The sequence below is a fragment of the Mesocricetus auratus genome, unplaced genomic scaffold (assembly GCF_017639785.1).
Source record: "Mesocricetus auratus isolate SY011 unplaced genomic scaffold, BCM_Maur_2.0 Super-Scaffold_4256, whole genome shotgun sequence".
Lineage (NCBI taxonomy): Eukaryota > Metazoa > Chordata > Mammalia > Rodentia > Cricetidae > Mesocricetus > Mesocricetus auratus.
In genome coordinates, this window is record NW_024429182.1 from 71,200,681 (window position 1) to 71,224,759 (window position 24,079).

Here is a 24,079-nt window from a genome sequence, read left to right on the forward strand (position 1 = left end):
AGCCATGTCCCTCCTGAGAGGACAGGACAGCCTTCTCCCAGCTAACAGCAATGGCACTAGAAGCCAGCTCATCAATTGCGCTGCACAGGTGTTTCCCTGCCAGTTCAGAGAAAGCTGGATTAGGAGTCTCAGAGAAACGCTGCAAACTGATGCTAACAGTATTTTACTAGAAATGAGGATGGTGTGGAAGCACAGAGCTCCCAGGCTGTCTGGAGCGCGCCTCCTGGAGACAGAACTCAATTCTAACATCCTGGAAGCAGATGGGAAGAACTGGAAATAGGCAAGGGTGGGTGACTACTTCCACTCTTCATCATAGAAAGCTCATTAGTGGTCAGTGGAGGAGGGACCGCTGAACTGCCCATGTACTCCGAGGTAGAAATTCCTGGTCGTGTTCTCTGAGCCATAGCAGAGAATGGGTCCTCAGAGTTTCCAGGTAAAGTTTTGACCAGACAAATGTCCCTTCCCAAACAAGACACAAAGAGCAAAGTTGGCCTGGTCCCAGTATTCCTGATGCAGAATGCTTCTTTGCCCTTGAGCCTGACCTAGGGGAGAGTAAGATCTGGGAAAAGTCTCAGGAGGGTAAGTTCGAAGAAGAGAAAAGTTCTCACTGGGCAACTTGGGGGTCTGATGTCCCATTTTCTGAGACAATCTGTCCATTAGCTTCCTCCATCATTTCCTTATATTGACGTTTAAAGAAACCAGCCTGTAGGAAGGAAGAAGAAAATCAGAATGAAGAAGTAATGGAAAGAAGGAAGAGAAGAGCTAAGGAGTTCAGTATGTAAAATTCTTGCTGACAAGTGTGAGAACTGCAGTTCAAATCCCCAGAGCCCGCACAGAGGCATGGTGCCCTGCCTTTAATCCCCGAACTCAGAAGGTGCAAACAGGATCCCTGGAGCAAGGTAGCCAGCTAAACTAGTCAATTGATCTCTGTGTTCAAACAAGAGGCTCCGCTTCAATATATATGGTAGGGTACAATGGAGACAGATACTCAACATCTATGACTAGCCTTCACATGAATACATGCACATGTACCCACATGTGTGCCTACACATGCATTCATACACACACCCATACACGTATATGCATGTATGCACACACATGCTAAAAAAAGAAAAGAAATATAAAGTAGAGTAAGGGTAACCATTTCTGAAGCCTCTACTACTTTCAAATAATCTGGTACATGTTGTATCATTTAGATGCAGGCAAGATTATGTGGCTTAAATCACCCTTGCATTGATACCAAAATACCAAGACCCAGCCTAGTCCTGGTGCTTGTGTCAACATTCAGGTCCATGTCTGGGCTTACATTCTATTCTTCTGTAAAGGGAAACATAAAGAGAAGTGGGGGGGAAAAGGAGAGAGAGGAGAGGGGTCTCAGAGACAGGGAGGCACAAACGAGAGACGACCTGGTAGAGGGGGTTTCTCACATGATGTGTCCTGGTGATGATATACCTCAGACTCCAGCATGAGCTCTTGCTTACCCTGTAGCAGGAGCAGGATCAAATCTTGCCATAGGAAGGACCAATCACTCACCTTGTACAGAGCAGCTGTGATGAGAGCCAGCAGCAGCAGACCTCCCACCGAGCTGCCCACTATGAGAGGGACCGGGTTGTGAACTTCGTACATCTCCAACACTGTCTTCGTCTGGTGGAGATGGACCCGTTGGAAAGCATCATATTTCATGCTGCCTCACACTGTCCCCGGGATCCTGCCCTTTAACTCCCTCTCCTTGCTCAACCTCTGTTCCAAGGGGTGAAATACAGAAGCACCTGTGCACTGAATGCCTAAGGACCTTCATTCATCCTCCCTCCAGGCTGGCAACTGCCCCAGACTGCACTGCACACTGAGCATCAGGAGCCCTCTCACCAGCCCGGCCACAGCCGGCCACACAGCCACTACCTGGACTCTCAGAAATGCCTCCTGTCCCGGCAGCTGGGAATACACAGAGGTGTTGAATGTGATCTCAGCCACACTCATGACCACCACCTTTTTCTGCAGTGTCTGCAAAAGAGAGGGTGGGACAGGGCTGGGAACTGGACCTGGGAGTTGTTCAGGGTTCAAGAACTGCCCTGACCCAAGGATGCTCCAGACCCATCAGGCATGCATGGACCAGGGGAGGGTCTCTGCTTCTGGCCACGCACCTGACTGACCCAGCTGAAGCTCAGGTTGCCCTTCAGGATGAAGTCAAGCTCGTCCTGGATGCCCAACGAGGGGACGTCACAGCGGAAGTGCAGACAGTCAGCAATGGAGCAGTCCTGGGGTCAGAGAAATAGTATCAGACCAGCAGAAGGCAAGTCTGAGAATAGGAGACAGGACTAAGCTATGGGACTTGACAGAAGCAGCCCCTTCTAAATACACCTAGTCGTTCAGCAGGTGCCATTTGGCATTCAGAAAGTGAACTCAAGCCCTCTGATGTGTGGTACAAGGTGTTGGAACATCCCAGTCTTCCTCACCAGCACAGGACTCCTCTGCATGTGAGTCAGGAGGTCAGACTGTGTTGGCTCTAGTCTGTTCTGATAGCACTGGATGGGCAGGTTCTAGAAGACAAGTAGAGAACAGTGCTCTGGCTGCAGTGTCAGGGATTCGTAAGTGACACGGGTGATGGAAATCAAGGGCAGCGGTTGAGCAGCCACAGCCAGTTTGGAATACCTGGAGGTGGGAGACCATCACAGTCCACACAGCTTCTCCCTTCAGCTCTACAGGCACCCACAAGTGGATGCTGACTGGAATGTCCCTCTGTCCCAGATTATTCACCTGCACAGAAGCACTGAGGGTAGAGTCTGCGCCCAGCTCCTCTGTCCCTTCTTACCAGTTTCCTGCTCCTAACTCCCCACACTTGCCTGGTATCTGTGTTCCGCTATACTGCTCTCCTTTCCTGAGGCCGAGAAGTTGAGATACTTGGTAGACCGGTCGTGGCTGGAGAGAGAAGAGTCATGAAGTCCCACCTGGCCTTGTGGCACTAGCATGGTGACACAGTAGTCAGCTGGGCCTTGGGGTAGCACAGAGTGAGCTGTGTGGCAGGGGTGGAATAAGGAAGGCTTGGGGGGTGGGGCTGGCTTCAGGGTGGATGTGAGGGACATGCAGGGGCCACCCAGAGGAGATGGCTGGGGAAAGAGCAGGCTGAGGAGCAGGGGAAAGACTTGAGCCTCACCACTGACTCACTGGGATAGCAGGGGCCACCGCCCGCCGCATTTCTGCACCTCAGATTTCGTTTCGGTCCTTCATGGGCTGACCATGTGCCCATGTTCATCCTCGACTCCTAGCCCCCCATTCTGTCTCCTTGCCTTTTATCACCATGAAGCTTTGAAGGAGCCAACAACAGACTCATCCACAGGTCTCAACTTAACAAACTTCATGAGACTTTCTTGGGTCCAAGCCTGGAAGTGTAGTGGCCACAAGGTCCCTCGCACACCAGCTGATTCTACCTCTGCCCCTTACCACTCTATTCCTCAGATACCTGGCCTTTGCCTAGACACCCCAAATTCTAGCCCACCACTCCTACTCCCGAGGCAAGCTAGCAAGGCACAGAGGAGGGACACCTTGCATGTTACTTGAGACTGATGTAACTGCAGAGTTACACTATGGCACAGCCCCATGTGCCTGCTCAAGCAGTAGGCAAGACCATCCCAAGCCAACTAGGACTGAAGTGATCATAATCAACTTTTCTTCATTAGAATGCCATCTCCATGCCATTAGCATGCAAGACTAGCTGTTCCCATCATGCATCTGAAGACAGCCCCATATAAGGATAGACAAAATGAGTAAACCCTATAAGGAGGATTTTCTCTACTGCAGTTGGCCAACTAGACAAGCCCTCCAGAATCCTGAGCGACACCACTCTTTCATGAGTGTGAGCTTGCACTCCCTCTCAAATGTGTGCATCTGCTCTGTAGTAACTCCTCCTTATTGTCTCAGGTCTGAATTCTTTCTCTGATGGTGACCTGGATGCACTCGGTAGAGGCCTCAATCTGCTCTGTCTCTGACACTTCCTCAGCCTTCTCCCCTCCTAAATTTCATTTCTTCTCTACTCAAAGGGCTTTTCCCAAATGCTCCATACTGCCCTGGAGACCCCTCTGGGTGTGACTGACCTGTAGGACCACCTAAGTCTACAGGTGCTATGCCCTATCTGTGGCTCCCTGCAAGGTGCCTCGAGAACCCCTGTGTCTATGCACTTAGAGCATGCATCTTTCTGTGTGGAGAAGCCCAGACATGCAGGGCAATGAAGTGTGAAATGCTATGCAAGAAGACACCCTCAGAGTAGGTGGGTCCCATGAGAGCAGGGATTAATTACACATAGGAGCTCAACAAACGTTTGTTCCTGTCAAATGAATTCCTAGAAAGCAGCCATGCTGTGCCCAACGTGGAGCACACACTAAGAAAGCATCTGCTGAACACCCTCTACTCCCTAGTCTCAATGCCTCCTCCCATCCTTCCTAGTCCCAGTTAAGGCCCTATCCTCTACCCTGCTTCCCTGATGCCCATCCTCAGCAGGCATTTCTTTCGTTCCTGTTTTTTATAAAACGGGTGAAGGAGAAGGTTCAAAAAGCCTTATGGCAGTGGTTCTCAACCTTCCTAATGCTGTGACCCTTTAGTACAGTTTCTCACATTGTGGTGATCCCCGACCATAGAATGATCTTGTTGCTACTTCAGAAACGTAATTTTCTACTGTCATGAATCATAATGTAAATATCTGATGTGTGACCCCTGTGGAGAACCTGCCCTATGGGATTTGTCCGTTTCCTATGAAAAAGAACAGTCTTGCACAAATGCCAAAGACCCTTTTGAGATCACTTTGGTCAAGACCAGTGTCATAGATCTACCAGTGTTCAGATTGCCCTCTCTTACTCCCCATTTCCTCATTTAGGCTTAGTGCTCTCAGTGGCACAGTCAGGAGGCAGTGGAACATTGGCAGAGTGGGACCTCCTGAGAAGTTCCTAGGTCAGTATGGGTGTGTCCCAATGGAGACAATAACACCACAACTTCTTCCTCTGCATTCTCTGTAGCCTCCTTGCCATGAGACGAGAACATCCACCATGACACATCACCACAGACCCAAAGCATCCGACCAACGAGCCATGGACTAAAACCTCCAAACTGTGAACCAAAATAAGCCTTTTCCATTTATAGGTGGCTTCAGATTCTTGTAGTGATGGAGAGCTGATTGACATGCTATGTTACCCAGGTACAGAATCGAAGAACAGCGATGAGATTTTGACTTGGGGGGTACAATAACCTTGTTCTCCAGTTAGGCTCTAAGAACCTCAAAGACAAGGATGTGTTTCATATATCCTGGAGAACCCAAGAAAATCTTGTGGATTTTCAAAGCCTTTTGAGACCTGTAACCTGCATTACATATATACTGAATGATAAAAATTTCACAATTATTGTCAGAACCAGCCCATAACAAGCATCCATTGATGAATATGCACAGCTACCCATATCATCTCCCTCTGAAAGAAGGACAATAAAACCTGAAATATCCCAGACAAGGGTGATGAGTCTTGCATCCTACTTCCAAGTAAAGAAGAACCATTCCGAGGTCCTAGGGAGTGTACCTGCTGATCACTGTGTACACAGCATACTTTACTGGGAGCTCCAGCTTGATATTTTTGTTCTTGGGTGTGCCATTCTCACTGGGGACAGAGGAGGAGGAGGAGGAGGAGTATGGGTATAAGGATCAGAATGAGAAGGACAACCCCCAAGGCCTGGCCAGCTTACCTGCTCACTTTGACTTCTAGAAGCAGCCGGTTCCCCAGCACAGCTTTGGGGGAGACATCAAAAGTTACCAAGAAAGTCATCTGAGGAAGAAAAGGGAGGAGTCACAGAAGAGGGAGGGGTTGTTCTTCTGTATATATGTTTCTCTTATTGGTTAATGAATAAAACCCTGCTCGGTCAATGAGGCGGGAAGATAAGTGGGTCTAGGAGACAAGGTGAATTTTGGGAAAGGTAGGCAGAGTGGGCCCACCACTCACAGTTGTGATGCTGCCAAAGGAATAACAACATGATGGGGCTTTACCAGACAAGCCACAGCCTCCTGGCAATACACAGATTGATAGAAATGGGTTGATAATTAGCAAAGCCAGCCAATAACAAGCCTAAGACATCGACCAACAGTTTTATAACTAATATAGCATCTGTGTGTTCATTTGGGGCTGAAGTGACTTGGGACCAGCTGGGACAAAGAACCTCTAGTTACAGAAAAGTGAGGCAGGGTGGGGACGGGGGATGAGGTAGGTGGAAGCCAGGCTAACCTGTGCGCCTCCACGGAAAATGACGTGGCTGATGCTGCAACTGGTCCTCCAGAGGCTCTGGTTCACTGGGGTGCTGTCACATGCGAGGTGCAGGGACTGCTGCCGCTGCTGGTTCTGGTTAAAAACAAGGCCAAAAGTGCCCAGGAGATAGGTGTTTATTGGTGTCCCAGAGAGATGCTGGGATTCAAGCACACATTTCCCTGGATCGACGTCTGGTCAAACTTCCTATAGTGTAGAAAGCTCCAGCCATTAGAACCCCCCACCCTTCATTTCTTTGGTTTTTTGCTCTTCTTGTTGCTATTGTTTTGTAGCCCAGGATATTCTAGAACTCGCTAGATAGCCCAACCTAGCCTCAAACTCATGGTGATCCTCCTGCCTCAGGCTCTAAGTGTTAGGATTACAGGCATGAGCCACCATACCCAGATTCTTGTTACTATTAAAGGCTTTTTATTGTGGATAGTTCCAAATATACTCAAAGTAGAGAGAGTGGACTATCAGCCTCTATGTTCCCATCGCTCAGCAGAAGTAATCAACGTTTTCCTATTATTCCCTCCCTGCTCCCATAGATTATTCTCCGCTTTTTCTTTTCTTAATAACTTAAAGTACTTCCTACACATCATATTATTTTATTCTAATACATTGCAATGTCTACTCAAAACCAACAAGGTTATTTTTAAATATAACCACAAGACCTAATAAACCATACACAACAGAATTAACAAAAACTCCCTAATTTATGTAGCAGTCATGTTCCGTTTTCCTGGGTTGTCTCTTAACCATTTTATTTTTAAACAGCTTACTTGTTAAATAAATATGCATCAAAGATCCGCACACCACACTGGGTTGCTGTATCTAGGAACACTGTCCCTGCTCACACTCTGGGAATTGCTTTTCCTGGTTCATTTCTCATAAGTAATTAAAATGTACTCCCACAAAGGGACGTTAGATTGAGAGACATGGCAGACACACAAAGCAAACAGACCAGCCCAATTTACTTCAGTAAAAAACATTTTTTTTTTTGGTTTTTCAAGACAGAGTTTCTCTGTGGCTTTGGAGGCTGTCCTGGAACTAGCTCTTGTAGACCAGGCTGGCCTCGAACTCACAGAGATCCGCCTGCCTCTGCCTCCGGAGTGCTGGGATTAAAGGCGTGCGCCACAACCACCCAGCTTACTTCAGTGAAATTTTAAAACTGTTTTAACAATAAAGTTTTTGAAAAAAAGTACGTTTCACTGGGAGGTGGTGACACGCCTTTAATCCCAGCATTCGAGAGGCAGGTGGATCTCTGTGAGTTCGAGACCGGCCTGGTCTACAGAGTGAGTTCTGGGACAGCCAGGGCTATTCAGAGAAACCCTGTCTCAAAAAACAAAGCAAACAAACAAATTTGTTTCTTTAAAACTCTATGTATGGTCCCAGTTCTGTCTTCTAGAACAGAGAGTAACCTTTCCATCTATTTTTGTAAACAAAGACTTATTATGCACACTTCTGTAGATTCATGTCAGTAGCTGCTACCATTGTAAAGGGCAGAGCTGAGAAACTGGGATAGAAACAGTATGATCCGCCTAGCATCCACAGAAAATCTTCTGGCAAGCCCCAAGCCAGAGTAGCCAATATGTTAATTTTTTTGCAATATTTTTAAGTATTTTCCCAGTTGGGTGGTGTGTGCCTATATTACTAGCACTTTGGAGGCTAAGGCAGGATGACTGTGAACTCAAGACCAATCTGAACTACATAGTGAGTTTCAAGCCAGCAAGCATCTCTCTCAGGGAAAACAAACAAACAAATAGTACACGTACACAGGCAAAGACAGGGTCAATACACCTAGGTTCCCAGCCCAGGTGGTCGTGTTAGGGAATCAGAGGAATCAGAGGCGAGTTCACTAGATCTTCCAGGTGTCACTTCTCTTCCTTCCCGTGGGGTTGCGTGTCATTAGGCTTGGTGGCAAGTACCCTCGCCTGCAGAGCCATCTCACTGGCTCTGGAACTCACTTCTTATATTCAATATCTTCAAAACATGGTGCCAGAAAAGCCCAAGGAGTACAACCTCACCATCCAACCAGGACCAGAGAAGATCTCTAGACTCCCCCAGAGACAACTAAGCAAGGGCCATCCAGCCTGAGCTTTGAACCTGCTACACAGCCCACTCACCTCTTCCCTCCCCCGAAGGAGGACTCGACCTTCTGCAACCCGTCTGAAGGACAGGCCCACTGGGTAGAACAAAGTGACTGTGGTTCCATAGGAATCTTCCCCGTAGTTAGACACTGACACGTTTACATTCAGCTCCAGATCGCTTCCCACCACCAGGGTCTTCAAGCTGAACGTCGAGAGGGAAGAGATGATCCGTGACTGGGGCTAGGAATGGTCTGGAGGCGAAATGCAGGGTAACAAGGCAAAAGACAGACAGGAGGTGCCTGGGTTCTGAGCCCCGGATCCTGGGAGGGAGGCCGGTCTCCGGGGAAGAAGCAGGGGGTGAAAGCTCACTCTGGGAAGCCAAAGATGATGCGGAGGTCGTCCTGGCAGATGTGATCAGTTCCACAGTTCTTCTCAAAGGGAAGCTGAGAAAAGGGGGACATGGGAATTAGGCCTGGGGCCACAGGCAGCTCAAGCCATGCTCACATACACCAGCCTCTTGAGAGCAGCCAGAGGGAAGGAAATAGCAAGCCCCCTGCCAAGATCCTCTCTGGGAGACTCCAGCGCCCTAACAGGCCAGGCTTCAGGCTTTAGGAAAACAGCAGGCACCAGGAAGTTCACAGGTTCAGGTTGCAAGCTCCAGGCATCAGAGCACCACCAGTGTAGTGGGTGTACCTCAGCTAGACGCACCCCACCTCTCACTCCCCCACATCCTGGTTGCACATTTCTTCTCCCATGATGCAGGGTCCCCAATGTCCTCCTCTTGCTGTGCAGAAACCAGGCACCACTTGGCTGCAAGCCTATAATATGGACTACTCATCAACCACATGACATGAAACCTTGCCACCTTCTAAGACCAACAAGAAGGGGCCCCCGTGCGGCTGGAGAGGTGGTTCAGTGGTTAGAAACACTGACTGCTCTTCCAGAGGACCTGGGTTTGATCCCCACCTCCCACATGGCAGCTCACAACCTTCTGTGACTCCAGTTCCAGGGGATCTGACACCCTCACACAGACACACATGAAGGCAAAAACACCGATGCATATAAATTAAATAAAAAATAAATAAATTTTTTAAATAAGGGGCCCCCACTCTGCTTTGTGGTCCCAAGGTCTCCTCAGAGCCCCCACCGCGTTGAGATCTGTCCATGCTATCAATAGGTCTTCTAATAAATATCTTCCTCAAAAGGAAAGCCTGCTTTGGTGTCCCCCTTGAGCCCCAACACCATAAATAACTGACTCACAGAGGCCGTGGAGTACGTCTGCTCGTCTACAGCCAGCATGGGCTGAAGGTTCTTGTGGGAAGGGATGGGCATGCCCACAAGAGAGAAGTTGAGGCGCAGAGTGATAGGAGTCACCGAGTCCTCCACACAGGCCTAGGAAAGAGGTGTTTGAAGGGTGGTTTTAAAGAGCATCCCTTGCATAGTCACTGACTGTAGCCATCTCTGTATGTGCAAGGCGGGCTGGAGCAACCCCATCTATGGTCAATAAGCTCCACCCCCACACAGCTCCCCCACTTTATTCAATGGCATCTCGTAATGCCGCTCTGTTCTCTTCTCTGGTTTTCTCTCTTTCTGTGTAGCATTTATCCCTACCTGATATTCACGACCTAGAAATCTGACTGTTTGTGGTGCCCATCACCACTGGGGAACTCCCTATGGGCAATGACTATTTTGTTCTCTGCTGTGGGCATGTCTCAAGGGACAGCCATAAGTATGTGCTCAATAGATGCCTGCATGAGTCAACCTGAGGCCACACAGCTCTCCCAGGCACCCCTGTTCTCTTCCCAAGATTCCATCTGGGTGGTCTCTGGTGACTGCAGCTGGCCATAGTCATTGGCTCACTTATTCAGCTAACAGATATTAACTATTGCCTGCAGGCCAGGTCCTGGGAGGATCACACCCGGCTGTGTTCTCTCTCTACTGAATCTCCTTCCAGTCCCCAAAAGGACTCTACCCACAGCAATTCCTGTAACCCATCTACAGTCATCTCACTGGGAGAAGCAGCTTCACAGTTTCACAGTACTCGCCCAGACCGAGGCTTCTAACTCGGGTCAGAGCCTGGGTGTTTGTTTCCTTAAAGACGGCACGGGGACTCAGGCGGCCAGGGTCTAGGGTCAGGTCAAAGGTGACAGAGCTTTGAAGGTCACCTGTAAGGGAATGCAGAACACAAGGAAGGTTGATAGGTCCAAAATTTACTCATGTAGGCAAAGGAAAAGTCATCAGATAGAAGACCTGGGTTGGAGGCTTCCAAAGTCAGGATCAAAGAGAAGGGACTCACCTAGTTGGGTCTGGGGGCTTTCATAAATATTAAGGCAGATGGCGGCGTCACCCAGTGTCTGGATAGGGGCCACCTGCTCCTGACACTCAAACACAGACCTGGCAATCTCTGTGGGTGAGAAGTGTATAGTCGATGACATTCGAAGAATCGGTCTGGTCCTGTTGGCAGAACAATGAGCTGAGGAGAGGCTCCTGGCCACTGGGACCTCAACCTCCAGTTAGGAGGGAGGGTCCTAGTCTAGGATGGTTGGGGAGTGTCTGAGGAAAGCTGTTCCCACCTGAGCAGCAGCACGTGTCCTTTGGACCCCACAGCCAGGTCCACCAGTCCATCCCGGGTGAGGTCCTGACCCCCACTCAGTGACTGCCCAAAATATTGGAGCCTGGAGAAGATCTGGGATCCTGAAATCCTCTGTCCAGAAGAAGAGACCAGTCAGAACTGTATGAAGGGATGCGATGGGTTAGCTGCAGTTTGTTCCCTAACTGCATGTGATGGGCTTTGCCGAACCTTTCCAAGGAGTCTAGTGGAACTGCATTATTGAGGGCCTCGCCCTGATGTTGACTAGTTTTTAATACCAAGCTGACACAAGATAAAGTCATGTAGGAAGAAGGAAATTTAGAAAAAATGCCCCCGTATAACTGGCCCATATGCAAGTCTGTAGTGCATTTTCTCTGTTGATGGCAGATTGGGAGTCAGCACAGTGGGGGCAGTGCTACCTCTGGACTGGCGATCCTGAGTAAGCCGTGGAGAACAATGAAGAGACCTGCCATGGAAGCATACAGCAGGTGACAATTAGTGTTTAACAAGCCGACCCATCAGACATGCCTGGTGGGGAGCCCCGCCAGGCAAAGCCATGGGGTCACTGGCTGTGGAAACCAGTTGTTCCTGTCTAATTTCTCTCATGAGTCACTTCATTTCCTCCCTAAGAACTTCATTTCTTCTTCTCTAATAACAGTTTTGGGTGTATTCCCATTGCTTGTGTGTTTACCTCATGTATGTGGTCCATCTATTGGGCACACATATAGCTGTGGGTGATCTAGAGGATGTTTCGGCTTAAGTTATATAATATTGATGAATGGAAATAATGTTAGGATATTTTTCATAATTCAGACTAACACATGAGAATTCTCAGCTACAAAGACAGCCTTTTATACATTTAGCCAAGACCTCAGCAGATCCTAAGCAGGCTGGTTTCACCTAGAGACAATGTCTGGTTGACCCTAAAGATAAATACACAAGGTCATTCTCCCAGGAATTGTTTTACTGATTCAAAGCCAGAACATGGAGCGACTTTAGTCTGCACATACTCCCTACCACTCGAGGTCCAGCTAACTAATTGTTATTGCTAAGTCTTGATTTCCAATGCCATTTTCTGTCTGGGACCTCACCAACTTGAGGCTGTGTGCATGGGTTATTGTGACATCCATAGCCTGAAAGAAACTACACGACTTAACTTACGTTTTTGAAAAATAGCTTACAATTGTCCAGAGTTTGGCAGAGGGGGGGAGAGAGACAGGGAGAGGGAGAGAAAAAGAGAGGGGGGAGGGAGAGGGAGAGAGGGAAAGAAGGAGAGAGAGAGGAGACAACAGAAGGCAGAGAGTGGGACAGAAGAGAGATCGTGAAGAAGAGCAGAAGGCATCGGAAGAGAGAAAGAGAAGAGCAGAAGGCATCAGAAGAGAGCGAGAGAAGAGGGCAGTGATATAGAGAGACAGAAAGTGAAGAGCAGAGACAGCAGGGCAGCATCAGAGAGGCTGAGAGAGAAAGGTGTAGAACAAATTAGAGAGAAGTTGTTCAATAGAGCATTGGGAGGAGAGCAAAGAGATTTTTCAGAGAGGATTTTTTCTAGATGAAATAAAGAAAAAGTGGCCATCAGAAAGCATCTGTGCCTCTCTATTTTTCCCCTCACATTTGTGGGCTTTCTTTGCATACTCTGGCGCTGACTGGGGGCTGGACCCTCAATAGTCAGCAAATAGAGCAAGCCAGTTAGCAGCATCCCTCCAGGGCCTCTGCATCAGCTCCTGCCCTGTTTGAGTTCTTACCCTGACTTCCCTCTGTGAGGGACTGTGCTATGGAACTGCAAGCTAAATAAACCCTTTCTCCCCCTACCCCACCCCCCATTGGTTTTGGTCATGGTATTTTGTCACAGCAAGAGAAGCTCTAATAAGCTATCCAAGAGATTAAGTAACATTTATACAAATCATCTAGCTCCTAAAACAACTGTAAAAGAATAAGACTTCTCCCTTGACTAGGCATGAGGACACAGACAGATCTCTACTTTAAGGCCAGTCTGGGCTGCATGGAGATATCCTATGGCAAAACAAGAGTAGCCTCTGCTCTCCCTGACTTCCTATCTTGTCATGCACATCTCTCCTTCTTACACACTCCCTACATCTGTTATGATGGCGAAACACCCACACACAGAAAAATATTTTAAAGCAATATGAGAAAGAGGTAAGAATGCGAGAGGAAGGAGGGGTAGGCGGTGGGAAGAAGCCACAGAGAGCGAAAGACTCCAAAGGAAGAGGAAATGGCGAAGGAGTCCTAAGGGCTCGGAGACCGGGAAGCTGGCCTGGTGACCTGAGGTACGTGCTTTTTGTTGTGTTGTTGATGATGTTGTTGTTTGGTTTTTCATTCAATTAGTCCCTGCTTCCCCTCGGCTCTTTCATGAGCCAGGACTCGATCCTTCTGTGCCTCAGTTCCCTCATTTTCACAGAGAGAGAGAATATGTTAGGATTGATGCTTACGGATTATATTTATATTTTCACAGGCATGAGTATGGTTATTAGAACAGTACATGTGGTGTGGTCAGCAGCCAACATTATTATGATGAATGATAAGGCTAAATCTGGTCTCAGAAGCTACGGAAATGACTCACTCGGCAAGAGTGTCTGCTGTTCAAACATGAGGATCTGAGTTCAAATCCTTAGCACTCAGGAAAAAGCCCATCATAGTTGTGTGCGCCTGTAACCCCAGTACTGGGGAGCATAGACAGGGAGATTCTGGGAGTTACTTAGTCAGCTAGCCTAGCTGAAACTTCAAATTTCAGGTTTAGTGAGAGACCCTGTCTCAAGGGAATAAGGTGGAGAGTAACAAAGACATCTAACATCCTCCTCTGGCTTCTGCACGAACACACACGGGCCCACACACATACCTACACACACATGTGCATACACCGCCCCCATGCACTACAAAAATGAAACAAAAAGGACTTCAGGACTCATCTAATCCCCTGTCCCATTTCACAAACAAAACAGAAAGTTGGGACTTCAGAGTCTGATTCTGGCCTAAGACAGAATCTCTGTCCCGAGCCCGTCACCTTTTTTGCTATATTTTCAAAGGACGGAGAGGCACAGTTTGAGTGGGGAAGTGGCTGCAGCTGATGCGGATTCTCCCCTCGTGGGCATCACCTCTCCTGTGCCTCCTTCTCTTTAATTCCCATCATTCTTGAAATACCTAATCCCACAGAAAGCATGTGGTTTCATCTCTGACACTGTGGAGACTAAGGGCATTGGTGATTAAGATTAAAACTGAAAAGTAAAAAAAAAAAATGCCAGTTACTAAAGGAACCGGGGTAGGATGGGTGTGGTAACCAACACCAGAGTCCTCCCACTCAGGAGGTCTCAGGTTTGGTATGTGAGCCTGTGGAGGACAATGTGAACCCTTTCCAGTGAGGTGTGTGATGGAATGAGAAGGAAAAAAATTCATTGTGGGTCAGTGAATCCAGAAAGGCCTAGGTGGACCCAGTGACCTTTGCAACCAGATGTAACCCTGTAAGTCATTTTGGGAAAGAGAAGTTGGCAAGCTGGTGTGAACTGGATGCACTTTCAGTTATTCCTCCTGAGCCACACGCCGTCTTGAGATCTTCAGTTGTGAGACTATATTAATTATAGCGGCAGCAGCTTGCACCGACATGACATGAGTCTGAGTACCATGTGGGAAAGATGTGGCCAGTTCGCTCTCTCAGATGAACGCAGGCAGATGCTGGTCTCCTTTCTCGCCATAGTGACAGAATCCCTGACTAAACAACTAAAAGGTGAAAGGGTGTATCTGGGCTCGTGGTTTCACTAAAGTGTGGAAGAGAAGAGCCACTCACAAGATGACAGCCAGGAAGGAGGCAGAGGGAGGAGGAGGGAGAGGAGAGGGGGAGGACCGGAGACACAGAGAGGTCTTACTACTCTCTTGGCACTCCTGAATTCAACCTCAAGTGTTGCACAGATGCTGGCAGAACTGTAGGGCTCTTCCCTGCGCTGTTTGGAGGGTGGCCCAACAGCCTTTTAAAATATTCATGCACCACGCAGTTCTCCTCACAGTTCCATGGCTTCTGTGTGTTCAGAGTTGTGAAAACATTTCCACAAGTAATTTTAGAACACATTATCACCCCCAAAAAGAGATGTGACACCTGTTAACAGTCACCCCGTGACTGTCATTTCCCCTTACAGCCAAACCTAGGCAACCAGTAATCTACTTGCTGTCTCTACAGATTTGCCTATTAGAGACGCTTTTAATAAATGGAACTATACAACATATGATCTTTTAACTGGTTTCTTTTGCTTATCATAGGATTTCACAGTTCATCCACATAGCCTGTACCAGCTCATAGTGGAGTCAAATGCCCATTGCATGGATAAATGTCTAGTTTATCTGCTAAAAGCAGATGGTCATATGAATTGTTCAAGCAGCGTTCTATGGAGTTTTGTAAGGTCGTATGTCCGGTTCTCTTGTGCTAGAATTGTCTGATCAGATGGCAACTCTATAATTAATCTTCTGAGAAATTAACACATTGCTTCAAAACCGTCACACCATTTTCACACTCTCTAGCAGTGCCTGGGGGTGCTGCATGCTCTGTGCCCTGATGATTAGTGGCCCTGGGACCCCAGCTGTGCTGGTAAGCAGGAGGTTACACTTCACTGTGGTGATCTGTCAGTGCCTCCTGAATAGTGGTGTCGAGCATTCAACTCTCCCTGTGTTTGCTGGCCTTTGTCACTCTTGTGTGGAGAAATGTCTGCCTAGGTGTCTGCCTATTTGGCTGCGTTGACATGCCAAGGAAAGCAGCCATCACTTCTCAGGAAACCCTGATCCAGTGTGGGGAGGGCTCCTCCCCAGCTGGGCACCCGGAAGGATCACCAACTGCAGGAATGGAATAAAATTAAACACCGTTCAAGGAGACGAAGGGATGAGAAAGCTAGCACAGTAAGGAAGCTCGACCTAAAGCTGGTGAGCTGGAGGGACGGGAGGACAAGCTGGGGTGGAGCCACGGAGTGCTGAGTGAAGAGACCAGAACCCCCAGTCTACACTGAACCCCATACTTACCAACTCATATCTATGAAAGAGGGTTCTTAGCAGGCCATGTACCTATCACAGGTGACCACCAGGTATGGTTTGGAAGCTACTCAAGTACTGAGTCTCAAGACAAAGCAGGGAATGCATTAGTTAGTCTCAAGACAAAGCAGGGAATGCATTAGTTAGTCTCAAGACAAAGCAGGGAATGCATTAGTTAGTCTCAAGACAAAGCAGGGAATGCATTAGTTAGTCTCAAGACAAAGCAGGGAATGCATTAGTTAGCCTTTCCATGCCTCAATTGCATGGGTTTTACCTGCTGCAAAATGCTCAGTGCTTAGTCAAGAAAGAAATGAAGTCACAGAAGGGCATCTTAGTGAAAGAAAAGAACAACAAAGAGGAAGCCCTTGTAGTCTTGGGGGACGGTGATTGAGCCTCACCTGGCTGGGCGAGGGGCTGATGTCCAGTTTTGAGGCTCCATGAAATATGTACACAGCACCCCTGTTCTCTTCCTCTCCAGGTGCACCAATAGCCACATCTGTCACACTGTCCCCATTCACGTCACCTAGCACTGTCAGGGCCACCCCAAAGCGGCCCCAAGGATGGCCCTGCTCCCCGTGCAGAGTGGCCTCACACTGCCACCTGATTCTCTGCAGAGCAAAGTCAGTGTCAGACCCACCCTGGGCGGCCCTCCACCCATACCCACAAACCGCCAGCCAGGACCCTTCACCACTTACCCCACTGGGCATGGGGCACACAGACACCTGCCCCCCTCGGGTCTGCTCATAGTAATGGGGGGCCCCGACCAGGACCAGGTCAGTGCTGCCATCTCCATCCATGTCCACAGAGCAGAGGGAGGCCCCAAAGTACGAGCCGATCTGGTGGGCCGAGTTTGAAGTCATCTTATAGATGCCCCTCTGCCTCTCTCCCAGTACCACAGCCTCCCCTGTGGGTCCCAAAGCCCCTTCATCTCCTCCTTCTCCATCCTGACCACACTGCTCACTCTCAAACTCCACTCTGGCTTCTTCCATACCAACCTGAGTTCCACTGACTTCAAACTTGGGCTTCCATTGCCTGGATTCCTGGGTAAAGATGACAACCTTCCCTGTGTGCTGGTGTCGAGGGGCCCCCAGGACCAGGCTGTAGACCCCCTTCCAAAAGGCCAGTGCGGTGGAGTAACCTGAGGGACCCAGACCTCAGCACCAAGCCTCTTCCTGTCTTCGGGCAGCTCTTCCCGCCCCTTCTCCTCCCACAGCCTCTTCTTACCCAGGTAAGCATCCCTCATGTCCACATTCTCCTGAGACATGTTGATGAAGGTGGGTCTCGTATTTGGGGGGTATAAGAAGGCACCTCCAGACCAGCCGAAGCTTCCCACAGCTCCCAGAGCCGGTCCATCCTGGGAGGAAAGGATCCCAGGGTTGAGCAGACTGGAGCAGGATGACAGACTGATCCAAAGGAAGACTTCCCCTGGCTCCATACACCCATCTAGCACCTGCCTTCCAGATGCCCTCCTTTCTATCATCCTACATCACCCGCCTGAAGGAGCTCAACTCACAGGCGTAAATGCAGCACTGAAGCCCTCCTGGGACATCTCCAATTCAAAAGAACTGCTGCTTGCTGTCTCTGTACCTGCAGAAGGCATGCTGCTCACTTACAGGGAGAAAGACAACATTTCCCAGGTTCAAGGAGGCTTCTTAGGGGAATCTAAGATCAGAGACTAGTGCCCAACTCATGAGGGTCTAGGTTCAAAAAGGAAAACCCCTATGCTTGAGGACCTTAGGCAAGTAGCTTCATTGCTGGCTCACCCTCAATGGCAAAGATCTTCTCCTTCAGCTTGTTCTGAATATCCTTCAAAGCTTCAAAGTTCTCCACGTTGAAAATGTGTTCTTGGGAAGGCGTCGATGCGATGTTCACTAATTCTTGCAAAGAATGTGCATTGGAAAAGGCCTGTCCTACCTGTCCCCAGCAAAGATCAACCCAGAGAGAATCAAAAGTCTCGTTAGGCCTATATCTAATACTATTGCTTGGGTCTGCAAACTCCCCTATGCGTTCATGTTTAGAACAGCCTGTGGGGTGGGGCGTGGCTGGCAGAGGTAGGTCACTGGGGATGAGCTTTTGAATGGTACCCTGCAACCACGCCCACTCTTTCTTGCCTCTTTTCTGATCCTCCACAATGTGAAGTGCTATGGCCTCACCCTCCCACCACCATGAATTCCATGAACTGAGCCCCTCTGAAACTGTGAACCAGAATCAGTCTTCCCATTGCAGAAGGAGGTGAAAGGGTGGGGAGCTGCTGGATAAGTGGGGTACCATGAGTGCTGTCTGCTGGACACAATGTGGTTATTGCACTTGTGAACATCACCAGCTGTGGTTACTTTCACAAGACACGTGTAAGATCAAGCCAGACAAAAGTCCCACATGGATGGAAAAGGGGACATCCATGCCTCATCCCACGGAGCCATTGGTACTCCATACTGGCAGGGAGGGGTCATTCTTCTTTTAGAGTATGGCTACTAGTAGGGTTTCCCACGCTCCAGCTGATGACCCCACAGCCATGTGCATATGGGCAGCATTAACTGAACATGGTGGGTTGTTTTTAAAAGCACAGTTAGGAACTAGAGGGTGTGGTGACACAGGGGGCTCATTAAGGGAGGAGAAATAGGAAACGGATAGTGTGTGTGATCACATGTCATTGCACATGTGTGTGAAACCCTCAAGGAGTGAACAATAAAACAGGTATTTCTCCCTCAAGTGTTTGTGTTGGATGCTTTACCACAATGAGGCTAGGTGCTAAGGCACTACATATGCTGCCATCGATCGGCCTCGGAGATTCTTTTGAAATGAGGCTCAAATGGCATTAGGGAATAGAAGCAATGGGGCCATAGGCCCCCAGGATGCAAGAGTCCTTCCCTGGCTCCAAACATTTAGGACAGCAAGACATGAGAAAACTGGCTTCTACCCTTTAGAGGAAGTTGCTTGTTCAAGAGGAAGTAACAGGAGGAAGTGGTGGGTGACCATCTTTGTGTCCTACCCCAATTGCATAACGAATGATGCCCGCAGCCTCAGCCAAGGGGATGACATCATTATAATTCAGGTTGTCGTGTTCTTTCTTCCCATCAGTAATGACAATGAGGACCCTGGTGGCATCTTTCCGAGCCCCACTTTGGGCAGTGAACAGTTCTGTTCTATTAAGAAAGAGAGGCCAGAGGTCTGTGAATACAACCACACTGACTTCTGATGGCTTTGTTACAATGAGGACACAGCCTTTCCTGGGGGAGGCCCCGCCCCCACTCAGAGACCCCCCCAAGTGACAAGAGGACCAACAGGCTACATTTCAAAATCTCCTATTTCTTTCTTAGAAAGGCAGATGAGGCCCCAAGAGGACCCTGGATGCTCTGGGAAAGGGTGTCCGGAAGTCCGCACTCACATGGCGCGCTTGATAGCTGTGGCCGTGTGTGTGAACCCTCTCAGCTGGCTTACAGAGTTCAAGCGGTTTAAAGGGTTTGCAGAGGAGATGAAGTCGTTGAAAGTAAAATGTGTCAAGAATGTACTGGAGAACTGCATCAGGGAGAACTAAGAAAAAAAGCACATGGGACTAAGGGCTCCTCAAACCTGCCCAGCCAGCCTCCCCAGAAAGCCCTGTAGGCCCAGGCCCATGCCCCAGGGACACACCTGTGTGCGGGGTCGATGGAATTGTCTCATCACAGTTTCCACGAATTTTAGCATTGTTTGAAAATTTCTGCGTGAGATGCTACCTGAGCCATCAATCAAGAACACGATGTCCTGGTCCTGCCTTGGACACTCTAAGAAAGGATGGTGCTCTGATCCTCCAAGAAACACTCACAAGATCTCCTGGCTGCAAGAACTCATCCCCCCAATACCCTGCACTCCCTCCCATCCCCAGCCCCTCCCACCTCGTCTGGAACAGCAGTGCTGACACTCTAAACTGCAGAGTTCTTTACCTCTGCACAGAGGGGCGCTGGAGGCACCCAAGAAGATAAGGGCCACTAGCCAAACGCATGGCCTCCCTAAATGCTCCTACACCAGCCTTCTCTTTCTGTGTTCTCTCAAAAGGCAGAGACTAGCTAAGTTCCTGACAATTCTTGTGGGCAGAGTCTGAACACAAGGGATTTCCCTAAGGGGTGACCATCCATTTCCCCACAAACCTCCAAGTGAGTATGAAACCAGGGGACAGCCTCAGCCGGCCATGGATTGGGCTGGAGAAGCTCACTCCTCCACCTCCATTTCCATCAGCTCCACAGAGAGAGAGGGAGGAAGAGAGAGAGAGAGAGAGAGAGAGAGAGAGAGAGAGAGAGAGAGAGAGGGAGGGAGGGAGGGAGGGAGGGAGGGAGGGAGGAAGAGAGAGAGAGAGCGAGGAAGGAAGAGAGAGAGCGCGCGAGAGAGAGAGAATATGAACATACGTACAGCACAGACTGCACCTTCATCAGTCAGTCCCAGACTGTTCACCAGTCATCAATGGAAAATAAATCCCTTCACTTTCATTCTAAAAGCAACAGCGGCTTTTATCATTGGCACCCACATCAGATCAGGCACTGCACCAAATGCTGGCGGTGGGTCTCAACTAGCGTTACTTTCAAAGTGCCATCCATTACTAGTCCCATCTCCAGATGCAAAAACCAAAGCTCCAAGACAATAACAGAATATGGGTCAGAGCCAGCAGTATCTCTCTGGCTGTGCCTGCAGCTGCTGCACCGTCCAGCAATATATTCATCCACATACACCCTTCCTTATCTGACCCACTGAACCCCCAGATGGATGTGGGGGCTCCCAAGGAGCTGGTGGCCCTGAATACTTACCCTGTGGGCCAGTGGGGAGCCTTTGGTACTTCAGGAATGATGAGACCAGTAGAAAGCAGAGTCCCGTCAAGTATATATTCTCTCTGCATGTGTGGTGCACAGTAGGACCACAGGCCTTGGGGCAGAGGGTGTTGATGAACGGGGCTTGTTCTGTTCCGGTCTATTTTCCAACCCCAGCACCTCTAGCGTCCATAACACCACCAGACAAGCAGCCCCAGGCCCCTATTGGTCCACTCCAGACCCTCCTGTCAGACTGAGGGCACTCACCAACAGCCTGGAAGGGTTGGTGGCAGCAGTGAGGGACAGACCCAGGGACATGTTCACAGCTTCTGGGGGCACTGAGGAGACAGACGTGTACATAGTCACCCTTGAGGACAGAAGACATTATATAGGAGAGTGGGCCTCACCTCCCCACATGGGAGGCAGAGAGGCCCCCACAGGTGAAGCAGATATCCACCTCATAAGGGAGCCGAGGCAGCGTGGGGCATGATGGGTAGGCCCAGGAGCTGTCAAGTGGGACTCCTGGGCTGTACACTAGCCCCATAGCATGGGAGCTCGGCACTAGACCCGGGGTAGAATGATGACTCACCCTGGAGGTGGACAGGCTCACACTCGTCCGTGTGATAGCCACATCTGTAGAGGCCACCCATTTGGTCGGTGGCCCTTATTTCCTTTGGAGCTCCAACCACCACCCTGTGGGGAGACACAGAGTCCTGCAGTTAGGAGCATCAACACTGTAGCCACTGTGGAGAGCTGAGTTCACCCCTCTGGAAAAATGGAGATCATAACAATGCAAGTTCTGGGCAGGTAGATTGGTTGGTTTTTCTTGTTTTGCTCTCTCCTGATGGGAGCCCTCCTCTTCTGGCATCTAGGTATTTAGTAAATATATGTTAGATGGACAATTTCTAGTAAGCGTCCTATGAGGTATAAATGAACACCCCCTGTGGCCTGCGGGTCACAATGCCTGACACTTGGTGAGCACTCAGTAATGTTAGCTGAAATTATTCAGAAGGCCTGTTTTAGAAAAGCATTCTTAACATGAAGAAAATTGCCACATCCCACAAGGGAAAACTATGCGGGTGAAGCCACTGGCGTGTGGTGCTGAGGAGGGAAAGGGCTCTGCAGCCACCCCCCAGTCCTCACCAGGTGTCGTCATACTGGACCACACTGTCTCCGAACCCAGCGACGTCCATATGGAAATGTGTAGGCTTCTCTGTGTCCAAGTTGAAGCCAAGAGAAGAAACAAACGCTGGGGAAGTGCGAGAAACTTTAGAGAGGGTCTCCTCCCCTTGACCACCATCCTGCCCCTCTGGGCTGCATCTCCCAGGCTCCTGACTCCCTCGCCTGTCTTCCACACTTGATACCCCAGAGCCCTGGCCCTGGTTTCTCTCCTCCACTCGGCTGAGAGATCACTTAAGTTTCAGTTCTCTGTTTCTACAGAGTGACCCTCAAAGTTTAAAGACACTCTTTTCCCAGCTGGTGCTTCAATGAGGGAGAATCCAGGACAACCTGGAAGCCAAGGGGGTATTGGGGTACCACGATGAAATGTACTTGCTCTGCCTCCCTCAGAAATAGGTGGGTTGTCAAGGCCAACTAGACTCATTCTCAGGGTCACTTAGGTTCTCCCCCAAATTAGCTCTTCAATATTCTCTCATTCCCCAAACTCCAGATCCCAAGCTCTATATCTCTGCCACACACACACACACACACACACACACACACACACACACACACACACCGCCCCCCCACGTCTCTCTCTCCTTGCCAAGACCCTGTTCTCTCAGCCACATTCTCCAGCTCATGGGCCTGGCTCACCAAGACCAATTACCCAGTGTCTCTCCCTCAGGCCCAGGCTCACCCGTCAGCAGAAGAAGGGCTTCCCAAGTGCAGTTCATGACTGGAGAACAGAAGCCAGGCTCTGAGAGGCTAGCAACTCAGAAACAGCCACCAAGTCACCGAGGAAGCAAATGAGAATAAAGGTGGTCAGGAGGCTAGAGGCCAGGAGGGAAGTTGTCAGTATGACTCAGAAGAGAAGAGTAATGAATTGAGGTGAAATGGGCAGAGACGGGGCTGAGGTAGCCCACACACTTCCATGGAAGACATGTTTTACTTAGAAATGACTTGGCACATTTTTCTGGTCCTCCAAAATTTTACCTGGATAGTACAAATCGTCAGCTTACCTCATCCCTCTCAGCTCCCATTTGTACCAGCAGAACTTCACCATTGACTTTCCAGTGTGAGTCCATCCTCAAGAAGGGAAGGAACAGAGGCCAGTCCTGCAGAAACCCTCCATTTCTGGCCTGGAAGACTAGGCTAAGAATGAAGCATGTGACCCACATGAGGAGCACAGACTGGCCTTCATTCATTCATTCATTCATTCACTCATTCATTGGATTAGTCATCTATTCAACAAGCCTAATCAAAGGGGATAATCTGAGCCCTTCACTAGGTAGAGGAGAAAACACCCAGGGATCAGTGGAGAGGCAGATGTGTTAACAGTAAGAGGCACACAATGAGTGAAGAGCAGAGGCCTCTAGAAGGCTTAATCAGGCTGAAAGAACCCAGAAGGCTTCCTGGAGGAGGCAGCACTTGGGTTGAGTATTAGAGGCAGTCAAGGTCAAGAGAATACTGAAAAATGCTTTTAAGAAGTGGCATCCAGAGGTCCTGAGTTCAATTCCCAGCAACTACATGGTGGCTTACAACTATCTATAATTCAATCTGGTGCCCTCTTCTGTCAGAACACTGTATATGTAATAAATAAATAAAGTAAAAAAAAAAAAAAGAAGTGACATCCAGGTATGTCCATTAAGATTGCCATCATGTAGGCCCTATTTTAAAAGACAACCATGTTTTCTCTATCCATTCTTTGGTTGAGTGGCATCTAGGTTGTTTCCAAGATCTGGCTGTTACAAATAATGTTGCTATGAACATAGTTGAGCAAATGTCCTTGTGGTGTGAGTGTGCCTCCTTTGGGTATATGCCCAAAAGTGGTATTGCAGGGTCTTGAGGTAGGTTGATACCTAATTTTCTGAGTGTGGTACATTTACACAATGGAGTACTACTCAGCGGTAAGAAACAAGGACATCCTAAAATTCGAAGGCAAATGAACAAAACTAGAAAAAAACCAAGTGAGGTAACCCAAAACCAGAAAGACAGATATAGTATGTACTCACTCATAAGTGGATACCAGACATAAAATAAAAGACACCCAGCCTACAATCCACAACCCCATAGAAGTTAGAACCCTCTTCCAGAAACAGATGGAAGCAGATGCAGAAATCCACAACTAACGAATGGGCCAAGCTCCTGGAGTACAATCAAAGTGACAGAGAA

General features: G+C 49.0%; 1 protein-coding gene across 3 annotated transcripts; it reads right to left on the reverse strand.

The window, feature by feature from the left end:
* Positions 1–147: 147 nt before the first annotated feature.
* On the reverse strand, positions 148–23,409 carry Itgax (integrin subunit alpha X). 3 transcript variants are annotated; one of them, XM_040753538.1, is made up of 30 exons: positions 22,605–23,408; positions 21,890–21,995; positions 21,336–21,439; positions 21,014–21,084; positions 20,747–20,861; positions 19,602–19,732; positions 19,357–19,502; positions 18,961–19,114; positions 17,735–17,885; positions 17,485–17,558; positions 17,196–17,325; positions 16,967–17,109; positions 16,667–16,807; positions 16,370–16,579; positions 10,933–11,063; positions 10,656–10,813; positions 10,370–10,524; positions 9,620–9,751; positions 8,729–8,802; positions 8,396–8,561; positions 6,252–6,365; positions 5,719–5,798; positions 5,556–5,633; positions 2,841–2,916; positions 2,650–2,754; positions 2,454–2,537; positions 2,142–2,255; positions 1,900–2,001; positions 1,534–1,644; positions 148–703 (listed from the first exon to the last, which is right to left on the reverse strand). In XM_040753538.1, exons 1-30 carry the CDS (start codon positions 22,639–22,641, stop codon positions 605–607), a joined length of 3,492 nt encoding a protein of 1,163 aa, XP_040609472.1. In that variant the 5' UTR covers positions 22,642–23,408; the 3' UTR covers positions 148–604. The 3 variants fall into 3 exon arrangements, with proteins under 3 accessions (XP_040609472.1, XP_040609474.1, XP_040609478.1); XM_040753540.1 differs by lacking the exon at positions 5,556–5,633 and having other exon boundaries at positions 22,605–23,409; XM_040753544.1 differs by lacking the exons at positions 20,747–20,861; positions 21,014–21,084; positions 21,336–21,439; positions 21,890–21,995; positions 22,605–23,408 and adding an exon at positions 20,096–20,231.
* Between the last annotated feature and the right edge of the window lie 670 nt (positions 23,410–24,079).